Raw genomic sequence first — 11,314 nt, 5'->3', positions numbered from 1 at the left:
CTGTATTTTAAAAACAACTCCAGGCCTTCGCTGTTTTAATGTGGTTTTCAATTAACTTTATGTTCTCACTCTTTCAGTGTAATTTTAAGATGAGATACAAATAGTTTGGGTTTTTCCTGTGTCCACTAAGCCGAAGCTTTATGTTTGCTGGTATATGATGTGGTTTGGTTTTGTTCTTATTGTATTTTTAAAGTCCCGTGATTTTGTTTTGAAAGCAGCCTAAATAATTTTACTGAGAGGCAGCCATATAAAGAAGAAAAAATATCCAAAAGAGGGCTATGCTGTTCTGATCTATTTTCCATGAACAGGTGCCATTGCCTTCAAGCCTACATTTCCTCATTTGGATAATTTCCAGAGGGGTAGCTGGAATTACCCTCCTGCAGCAAAAGCGACGAAGGGCTTTGCATTGCATGAAAGATCAACAAATTTATTTATCATGGCAGAAGTGTTGGCGGACTGCAGACCACCATATCAGATGCATTTAGAGAGAGGTGCGCATAATGCCTAATAATGCACAACCATCACCTTATTATGTCACATGCAGCATGGAAATTAACCATTTTTCCGATCGTCCTAATAAGACTTTTGCACCTTTAATAAAGGTAAAGGTAAAGGTACCCCTGCCCGTACGGGCCAGTCTTGACAGACTCTAGGGTTGTGCGCCCATCTCACTCAAGAGGCCGGGGGCCAGCGCTGTCCGAAGACACTTCCGGGTCACGTGGCCAGCATGACATCGCTGCTCTGGCGAGCCAGAGCCGCACACGGAAACGCCGTTTACCTTCCCGCTAGTAAGCGGTCCCTATTTATCTACTTGCACCCGAGAGTGCTTTTGAACTGCTAGGTTGGCAGGCGCTGGGACCGAGCAATGGGAGCACCTTTAATAGCTGCAGGCAAAGCAGTCAAGTCAGTACAGCATGAGACTCTTAAATCTCAGGGTCGTGGGTTCGAGCCCCACGTCGGGCAAAAGATTCCTGCACTGCAGCGGGTTGAATGGGATGTGACCCTCGTGGTCCCTTCCAACTGTACAATTCTCTGTTTTCAGGGAGCATCCAACAGGTGGGACACTGGGGCTTCTCCCACCCACTTTCCTGGCAAAAAGAAAACAAAATTGATGGCATAAAGAAAATAGCAATCTGTGGCATTTTCTGCCTTTCATGCACACAAGCACCCCACCCTACAGTTATGGAAAGTGCACGTCTTTCAAGAAGTTCTCACCATCCACTCCATTACTATTATCAATATTCTGTTGGGAGCTGCCCAGAGTGGCTGGGGGAACCCAACCAGATGGGCGGGGTATAAATAAATTTGTTGTTGTTACATTGTTGTTGTTGTTTAGTCGTTTAGTTGTGTCCGACTCTTCATGACCCCGTGGACCAGAGCACACCAGGCCCTTCTGTCTTCCACTGCCTCCCACAGTTTGGTCAGACTCATGTTTGTAGCTTCGAGAACACTGTCCAACCATCTCGTCCTCTGTCATCCCCTTCTCCTTGTGCCCTCCATCTTTACCAACATCAGGGTCTTTTCCAGGGAGTCTTCTCTTCTCATGAGGTGGCTAAAGTATTGGAGCCTCAGCTTCAGTGAGCACTCAGGGCTGATTTCCTTCAGAATGGATAGGTCTGATCTTCTTGCAGTCCATGGGACTCTCAAGAGTCTCCTCCAGCACCATAATTCAAAAGCATCAATTCTTCGGCGATCAGCCTTCTTTACAGTCCAGCTCTCACTTCCATACATCACTACTGGGAAAACCATAGCCTTAACTATACGGACCTTTGTTGGCAAGGTGATGTCTCTGCTTTTTAAGATGCTGTCTAGGTTTGTCATTATTATTATTATTAAATTTATTATTATTATTATTATAGCATTATTATTATTATTATAGCATTATTATTACTATAGCATTATTATTACTATAGCACTATTATTACAGCATTATTATTATTATTATTATCATTTAAAAAGCGGGTTTTTCCTTGTCGATACAGCTAGCATTCTTTCCTCCTTTTATTCCTATCACAACATTATGGATTAAAGTCGCGACGGAAGCGACCTTAGGAACGTGTCACACGCCTCCTTTTAAATTCCTATTAAACTTCCTCTGCCCCCGCCCGCCCCTTCTCATCCGGGCGCTCCGCCCCTCCGGCGCCTGCGCGGAGAGCTCGCAGTCCCTTCGACCTCTACCGCTGCACCAGCTCAGCCGGAGGAGCCTCTGCTTGCTGCTGCCGGGTTCGAGGTAGGCCCCGGATCCCCTCCTTGTATCCGCCTCCATCGAGGAGCTCAGCCTTCCTCCCGCTCCGAGAGCGCTGCCGGCCGGACTCCTAAAACTCTCCTTTCTCCTCCCCTGCAGCGAGCCAGACGGCCCAGACCCGGGACCCCCCAGCCCGTTGCTTCACCGGCCCGCCCGCTCGCCCGCAGCCATGTTCGCCTGTGTCAACCTCGCCGCCGGGTCCCCCGCCTTGGTGAGTTGGCAGCGGGGCCTGCGCATTGATCAGAGTGGGTCGCTTCCCCCTCTTGCCCTTGATTTTTTTTTTCCTTTGCAAAAGGTCGGGGGCGTTGATGGGTTTTTTTTTTTTGGGGGGGGGGATATGGACTCTGGGACAGAGGCGACCCCCGTTAAGTCATTCATTTGGAGGGCATGTCTTCTTGCAAGGAGTCATTCATTTGGAGGGCATGGCTGAACGGTGCTTTTTGCAAGGAGACTTTTGTCTCATGCCTCTCTCCTCTGCCCTCCATGCTGCTGTCTGGGCTTGCTTTCCACGTCTATCAGCGTTTCATGCATAAGTTTAACGACGGCCCTCCTTGCAAAATGCCCACCCCTCCCCCCAATTTGGCCCACTGCTACAGAAAGAGGGTGGAAAAACTGGGTGACCTTAAGAGCAAGTAGGTGATCCAAGGGCAAGAACAGGCCGCAGCAGCCTCCCAGCCATTCATTCATAAGGCCTTTCCTCTTAATCTGTGCTTGGATTGCTAGGCCGCTAGGGTGAATTGACAGGTCGATCTGTCAATCGACAGATCAACTTATGGTGCGGAGGAGGGGTGTTGCCGGATTCTCTGGGAACTGGTTTCCTGGTCTGGGGGTGCTTATCTGAGGGCGCTGGCTGGTCTTGGGGTGTTAGAGTTAGGCTGAATTTGCCAAGCCTGCCTTTTAATAGTTCTTAGGATTTAAATATTAGAATTGCTTTTGCAGACCTGTAGGGTCGGGAGCGACCTGAAGGTCATTGAGCACAGCAGAGTTGCAGCATTTTTAGGCAATGTGTGCCAACGTTACAAACGACAGTGTGCTACAGGAGCTCTGAGCTTTCTTAGCGGTACCTGTAGAATGAAGGCAAACAGGAATTATGTGCCGTGGGCTTGTTTGCTTGAGATGTTGTAGACAAGGGCAGATAGAAGGATTGTTGAAATAAAATCTCACCTGGAAACACTTTCCCCACTCTTAACCTGCCTCTGAAATCCGTCCTAAAGGAAAGTTACCAGAGATGAGCTGTCTCTGAAATGTCACTGCCGGTTATGGCGTTAACGCTTGATAGTATGGGAAGGAGAGAAATGGAGGAGATCCTTCAAGGTTAATTTGCTTAAAGTCCCAACTAGATCCTTATCTCAACAGCAAAAACACTTTAATACCGAATGGGAATACAAGGTTCTGATGAGCTGTGTTATCCAACCCACGTGTGCCAAAAGTGAAGGTCAGACTTCAAGAGCAGTTTTTTCTTAGGGGCATTGACTTTAGCAGTAGTCATTATAGTAAGCATGACTGGAGATCAAAATTGTGCCTTTGCAAGTCCTGATGAGCCATTGATGAGCTTCATGGAATAAGAATTTTCCTCAATGGATGGACTTACCGAACTGTGATTGTAAAGAGAACTAAATCCCAGGAATCCAAAAGCTGCTGGGATGTTGTGTAGTTATCGCTTTGAAGGCTATGGTTGCAGAGTTTTGTGAGAGTGTCCATTACTTTAACACACTTCTTCATCCTCCCCCTTTCTCAGATGCGCACTGGATCAAGAATTCTGTACAGACCAATTTCTGCAACGGTGTTGTCTAGGCCAGAAGCCAGGACTGCAGAGGTACCTTAAACAATTCTGTAGCTTCCTAAACGATCTGGTGAGCCCATGTGTTGTTGCCTTGTAGTAGTAAAACTTGCAACAAAGTGTCAGATTTTAGTTTTGGACAAACACGTGCTGCCTTGTGTTTAGTGTCTGAACTTGGAACAACACAGACCTGCAGCTGAGTATGGGTAGTAAAGTGTTTATTTGTATTCTGCTTCTGAAGGAGCGTCTCCACCCCCAGACACTAAGGTCCAGCGCTGAGGGCCTTCTGGCAGTTCCCTCGCTGCTAGAAGCCAAGTTACAGGGAACCAGGCAGAGGGCCTTCTCGGTAGTGGCACCCGCCCTGTGGAACTCCCTCCCACCAGATGTCAAAGAGAAAAACAACTATCAGACTTTTAGAAGACATCTGAAGGCAGCCCTGTTTAGGGAAGCTTTTAATGTTTGACAGACTATTGTAATATTTTGTTGGAAGCCACCCAGAGTGGCTGAGGAAACCCAGCCAGACGGGCGAGGTATAAATATTATTATGATGATACCAAGGATCTTGAAGCTGCTTATATTTTGGTTTGTTTCTAAGTGGTCTCCAATCTAGGTACTGCTCAGAGTCAGAGTAGCTTAGGTTTTGCCCCACCCCCATATGGCTTGAAGCCATTTAGTGCAAAAAGCACAGTAGATTGCTTAAACCTCTCTTGCAGAACTTCAGTCTGATAGGATTAATTCTTACAGGGCTGTGGGATTGCATCATGCTGTCAATGGTTCCAGATGGGCAGAAGTGGTTAGGGACATCAGAATCATAATTGCTTTGGGCACTTTTCCCCATGGTTCTTTTAAAAAAAAAAAAAACCTAGGAAGAACCTAACACTTTCTAAATCTTTTCACTCAGCTGTCCAAAGAAATGTGTCTTAAAGCTCCCCTTTTCTTCCCTGCTGTAGAAGCTTGTGCCTTTCGTACTACAAGTCTATAGCAAATGCTTGTGCCAAATGTAATCCAATTCTTCTTGTTTCTTTCAGGGCAACACAACTTTCCTTACTGGTGCTCAGAACACTGGCAGTCAGCTAGCACTAAGGGAGTTTCAAACTAGTGCTATCAGCAGGGACATTGACACGGCTGCCAAATTTATTGGTGCTGGTGCTGCCACAGTAGGAGTGGCTGGTTCCGGTGCTGGTATTGGAACAGTTTTCGGGAGTTTAATCATTGGCTATGCCAGGTAATGGTCCTTGATTTCTAACTTTCAGCATTATACTGAAAGGGGTTCAAGTTACAGCATTATTTTATTTTCAGGTTCAGAATACTGTAGCTTGTTCTGCTCACCCACATGGCACAGTTAGCCTGGTTGTGGCTCCAAGAGAAGGCTGGAAATAACTGCAGGGCTTCTGCCAGCTCTGCATTTGTCTTCTCCCTGGGATTAAGGAGGAAAGCTCCTTAATACTGGGGACAGAATGGGTGTGGATGGAAGGAAGTTTGTCAGAAAGGCTGTGCACTTGCCCCAAGCGTAAGAAGGAGTAGCAAATTAGACCTGTCAGGAATTTGAAGACCTTGGGGCTTGTATAAAGTAACAAAGCATAACTCATTCTGTTTACTTAATGCATTTCTTAACTGCCGTAGAGCTGAAGCTAGAAAACTTTTGCAGTCGCTTAGAAGACTTTTAAAAACCTCTACGATCATTAAACAAGCACAGAAACAGCAGCTATGCTTTTTATAGTTAAGTCAGAGTATAAGATGATCAGGATGTTGAAAATGCTTAGCTGAACAGAAAGATCTTTGCTGTGTGCCTAAAAGATTGTTGCCAGGCAAGCCTTTTGAAGGGAGCAGGCTACAATTCAGGTATTGTTCATGGAAGGAAAGCCTTCTCTTACAACAAGGGTCAGCAAATTTTTTCAGCAGGGGGCCGGTCCACTGTCCCTCAGACCTTGTGGGGGGCTGGACTATATTTTGGAGGGGGGAACGAATTCCTATGCCCCACAAATAACCCAGAGATGCATTCTAAATAAAAAGACACATTCTACTCATGTAAAAACACACTGATTCCCGGACCATCCACGAGCCGGATTTAGAAGGCTATTGGGCCGGCTCTGGCCCCTGGGCCTTAGTTTGCCTACCCATGTCTTACAACTTACCTCTGATAGAGGTGGTGGTTGGGGCAGGACATCAGTCAGTTATCTCAACACATGGGCAGCTTGATATAGGACGAGACACTTCCTGTATTGAGACCAAGGAACTGGCAGAGATGAAACTGTTAAAGCCATTTGAAGCTTTTCTTTTTTAAAAAACAACACTTTTGCCTCATCTTGGTCCTTAACTAAATGTTTACAATTGAAACTATTCAACTGAAAGTGGGAGGTCTTTAAAATCTCTCTCTATAAAATGGATTATAGTTACTCGTGCTGATGGGGAATTGCATGCATTAGGGAAATTCTTTAATTTTCCAGTTCTAAACTTCTTAAATACTCTTCTGGATTGTATAATAACAGCATACTATGTCAGTGGTTTTGGCCAAGATAACAGATTCAAATTTAGGTAGAGACTGTTGGGAAACTGAGCAGGAGCCACACAATGTCACTAACAAGTTTGGTGGATATAACTTTTCATGGGAAGAGGCAGCTGAAATTACTAACTCTTGTGGTAAGTCTTGTCTAGCCACAACCTCCCACTTTCTGAGTAGCTTTAGGGTGGTGTTTTTTATATATTTTAAAAGATATGCAGCCTTTCATTTCAAATTATGAGACGGAATAGTAAAAAAGACATTTTTAAATTGCAATACAAAATAAAACAAAGCCATAAAATTAATAAATACAAACAACTGGTACTAATGACCAGCAAAGTCGTGTGAAAATAAATTGAGTTTTGGTAAGCAGTGAAATTACATAATTGCTGGTGCTTGTCTATTTTTGGAGCAGGTAGAGGGGACTTTTAGCCCTCCATATGTTGCTGAACTACTGTTCCCATAGTCCCTGGCCACGCTTGCTAGGGTTGATGGGAGTTGTAGGTAATGGTTTTTCCCACTTCTTCCAGAGGAGATGTTAAGACTATGCACTTCACATGCTTACACCTGCCAAATAGCATTGCTTTCAGCAACAACCACATGGTTCTCAGCCTTTTCAGTCATTTGAGCTGCAGGTACTTGGCCGAGAAGTCATGCTGAAACTTGTGTAAATTATAATATTGATGCATTTGTTGAAAAGACTTGCTTCAGAATAAATGCAAACATGACTTTTATCTTTTATTTCAGAAATCCTTCACTGAAGCAGCAGCTATTCTCATATGCTATTCTGGGATTTGCCCTGTCTGAAGCCATGGGTCTCTTCTGTCTGATGGTTGCTTTCTTGATCTTGTTTGCCATGTGAAGAGATCTGTGTGTAACATTGGCATTAATGAACTACAATGTGATTCTGTGAACCTGGGTTCGAAAAATGTTTATCATGGAATGTATGCTACTTCCAAAGCAGCTTAATTAAAGATGGTAACGAGTTTAAACTCTGCCTGTGTCATGTTTGTGTTTTGACTTCGTCATAAGTTTTCCCAAGCACTGCAAGGTCTAAATTTATACCTTAGAAGGGAAAATCCAGATCAGGGAAATTGAGACAAACTCAGTGCAACAGTATTGTAAATCTTGACAGATCATATTAAACACCTGCCTTTCACAATTAAATGTTGTATTATGTCACAGAGTTATGGAACGTGCTAATATATATATGCATCTCCATAAAAGCAAACTACCTGCAGTGCTTTAGCAAACGTAGGTAACTTGCCCCTAATTCATATAGCAGATCTTGGACCTTGTCCTTTTATATGTATTCCAGAGTATTCATGGACCTTACAATAAAATTGTCTGCGTCAATGAGAGGTTCAGTCCAAGGAAGTGAAGATAATAAGTAAAATACTTACTGTAACATTTTATGAATGTTTTGCTCAGGAATGAGGAAGATCAGTAACCACTAACTTGTCTCTAAATAGAAGTCTCAGTACTGACTAGGACTTGAAGCTATCATTGAACATTATTAAAATTCTCACCAATGTAGTGAATGTTGCTGCAATCATAAGGATCAGTAGTTCAATGAGGGAATTTAAGCTGCTTTTCTTTGGTGCTGCATGACTTCTGTCAAATGCAAATCCAGGCTAAGTAGGACCATCTGGAAAATTAATATTCAGGTAGGTAGCCATGTTGGTCTGATGCCGTCAAAATATATAAAAAAATTGTCCAGTAGCACCTTAGAGACTAAGTTTGTTCTTGGTATAAGCTTCATGTCTGAAGAAATGTGCATGCACACAAAAGCTTATACCAAGAACAAACTTAGTTGGTCTCTAAGGTGCTACTGGACAATTTTTTTATATATTTGGAAAATTAAGGATGCTCAATTTCTTGGAATAGCTTGGCTTTTGCTGTTTTGCTGCTGTCTGGCTTGGAAATAACAAGGAAAAGCTGGAATTTATTCAGATAATCATTGAAAAGTACTGTCTTTCCTAGGGCAGTCACCATACTCTAGAGACCCTGCTGCAGAAGGCAAAGAAACAGTGCTGAAAACACTTAATGTTTTCCAGGTGTACAGGTATAAGGACATAACTTGCCAGCGCCTTTTAATTATGCAGCTGCATTCAACAGGAAATTAATAATTAAGGATGCAAGCAGCACATCAAATTATAGTATGCAGTAGTTGGGATGGGGGGTTAAGTTGGGATGGGGGTTTAGGCTAAATGTGAGCTGGTTCAAACACTGACCGTGGTGTTTAGAAAGCCCAGCACCTTCACAGCCTTATCCTACTTGAAATACAGAAATAATGCTGAACTACAGGCTTTAGTAAAGATCACTCAAACATCAGAGAATGGAAGTGATAGCACTTAAATGCTTATAATGAAATTATTTTTTGAAAAGTGATTTCAGTCATTCTGGTGGTTTCTGTTGCCTTTACTGTTTTTGTTTTAAACTTCCACCTGCTACACAGTGCCTGCTGCCTCTTGTTTATGTTTGTTTCCAGCCAAAGCCTCTCCCGGTGTCATGAAATAAATTTTGGGACCATAGAATTGTAGAGCTGGAAGGGATCCCCCAAACGTCAGCTAGTCCAACCCCGTGCAATTTTGGGAGAGTAGCTGCTTCTGAGGCAGAACTAGACTAGGCTGGCCACTAGTTCCACTCGCACCACTTAGTTCAGCGGGTTGAGCAGGGGACTGTTAATCTCAGCATGGTGGGTTCGAGCCCCACACTGATCCCTGCATTGTAGGGAGCTGGAATACCAGGGTTTCTCAAACCTGTCTCTGGCTGTTTTGGGGACTACAACTCCCATCATCCTTGTGCCTAGGGATGATGGGAGTTGTAGTCCAAAACCAGCTGGAGACACAAGTTTGGGAAAGCCTGACTAGACGCTCCTCTACAGTTCTAAGGCAGATTTCTATGGGGGAGGGGGGAACGTGTCCTTTCCCTCTTGCAAGTACTAAGACCAGGCACCCTCAAACTCGGCTGGCCCTCCAGCTGTTTTTTGGGACTACAATTCCCATCATCCCTAACCACTGGTCCTGTTAGCTAGGGTTGATGGGAGTTGTAGTCCCAAAACAGCTGGAGGACCAAATTTGGAGATTGCCTAAGTCCAAGAATCCCACGTCACGTGTACACTTGTAGAAACCAAAAGCCTCTTCATACACAATTCAATGGGCGAGTAACTCTCCCGGCCTGCTGCTCACTCAGAGCTTCTCGCGCAGCCGCACGGAGAAGGCGCGCGCGGCATGTGGGGGGTGGAAGGGGGATGGCAAGCGAGAGGCTGACGAGCGGGCTCGGCTGTTTCCGGACGGAGCTTCGGTCAGCGGCCCCGCCCTCGCGGCGCCCAACAACCACGTGTCAACCCGCTTCGGGCGCCAGTGCGCGCGCGTGTGCATGTCTCTTCTGCCCCTTCCTTTCACAGCCCACCCTCCCCTCCCCTCCCCTCCAACGGTCCTTGTCACGTGACTGGCTGCATCTTTTCCTACGGGGTAAGGCGGCGGCGGCGTGTTGGTGGTGGATGCGAGGGGAGGGGGTCCGGGCGGAAAGAGAGCGAGAAAGAAAGAGATGTGTCAGTGAGTTCCCGCGAGATGTGACGGAAGCCTGTGGGGGACACGGGCGGCTTTAATGAGCGGCTTTCCCGGCGGTCGTGAGGGGTGAGTTTTGTGTGTGTGTGGCCTTTTTTTGAGGCGGGGAGGGGATAGTGGTAAACAGAGGAGGTGGAGAAGCCGCTGCCTCTTTCTGTGTGTAATAGCTCGGGGTGTGGCCTTACCCGAGCCTGGGCTTGGGGTGGAAGCCGCCGGGCCCTGTTTTGAGGGGAGGTGGGGGGAGCCTGGCAGGCTGAAACATGGCGCCGCCGCCGCTGCTCTGCATAGAGAGAGAACTGAGCGGGGTGGGTGGGAATTTTTTTTTTCTTCTCGCCCGTTGGCCATAGAACGCCGCGAGCTCTGGGAAGCCGTTGCTGGCCGCCACTAACTGTCACAGAACGGCGGGGGGGTGGGGGGAGTAGGCAGACCGAATTTGGCTCCTACCATTCGTTCTCTTCCCTCCCCCCCCCCCCCCGTTTCCCCATTGCCCTTGGTGCCGACCACTCCATCACCTCCCTGGAAGGAACGTTATAAAAGAGCCTGACACACACGCAGCGCCCTGTGTGTTGCTGGAACAGGTCACAGTGGAGGGGTTTTTTGTGGGGGGCGGGGTGCAGGGAAGCGCTTGCACTGCAGAGAAATGTACACACACATACACATAGGATAGTTCTCGCTGATGGAGGGTGCCCTGAGGCCTGGTCTCTCTCTGCCCCCCCCCCCTGTTTTTCTCTTTTTTCCTCCCCCCCACTTCCTCTCAGTTGAGGAAGGGTGGATGCTGAGCACACCTGCGAAATTTCTCTTAAGGACCACGCTCCTGTGGAAAGTTGGTGGGTGAAAGCACGCAATACCCTCCAACATTTCTCCGATGAATGTAGGGACGTCCTAAGGAAAAGCGGGACGTTCCAGGATCACACCAGAAACCAGGACAGCTTTTGTGAATCCAGGACCGTCCCTGGAAAATAGGGACACTTGGAGGGTCTGAAGCATACACAGCTGTCCCCATCCTTTTGCTGCAGGTAAATGAGTGCAAACAGTTACACTTAGTTGTGTGGGTGGGAGGTGGTAAAAAAATACTCAGGCATGTGTAACCTATTTACCTGCTTAGGTTTTGTGCTCTCCAAAGCAAAGTGAAGGAGGGCAGAACTTCAGCAGCAACACATGGTGTGTTCAGGCCCAAATGCTGCTTTCCCTGAAGCTGCTGAAGTGTGTTGTGTTGT

At 46.3% G+C, this 11,314-nt stretch overlaps 2 protein-coding genes across 9 annotated transcripts in view; both read left to right on the top strand.

Annotated features, from left to right (window-relative positions):
- Positions 1 to 2,107: 2,107 nt before the first annotated feature.
- On the top strand, positions 2,108 to 7,517 carry ATP5MC3 (ATP synthase membrane subunit c locus 3). Its single transcript, XM_083414381.1, has 5 exons — positions 2,108 to 2,230; positions 2,345 to 2,456; positions 3,984 to 4,061; positions 5,054 to 5,250; positions 7,273 to 7,517. Exons 2-5 carry the CDS (start codon positions 2,415 to 2,417, stop codon positions 7,385 to 7,387), a joined length of 432 nt encoding a protein of 143 aa, XP_083270507.1. The 5' UTR covers positions 2,108 to 2,230; positions 2,345 to 2,414; the 3' UTR covers positions 7,388 to 7,517.
- Positions 7,518 to 9,839: 2,322 nt separating this feature from the next.
- The window catches only part of ATF2 (activating transcription factor 2), a 37,174-nt gene continuing 35,699 nt past the window's right edge, over positions 9,840 to 11,314 (top strand). For 2 of the 8 annotated variants that reach the window (XM_083410719.1, XM_083410715.1), the window contains exon 1: positions 10,021 to 10,166. The gene's annotated coding sequence lies outside the window, so the exon portion shown is untranslated. Of the gene's footprint in view, positions 10,167 to 10,347; positions 11,114 to 11,314 lie in introns of those variants that run through there. The other 6 variants (XM_083410712.1, XM_083410716.1, XM_083410714.1 and 3 more) reach the window with 6 other exon arrangements.

This window comes from Podarcis tiliguerta (assembly GCF_965153285.1).
Source record: "Podarcis tiliguerta genome assembly, chromosome: 1".
Classification (NCBI taxonomy): domain Eukaryota; kingdom Metazoa; phylum Chordata; class Lepidosauria; order Squamata; family Lacertidae; genus Podarcis; species Podarcis tiliguerta.
This window is presented reverse-complemented; position numbering and strand designations above follow the sequence as displayed.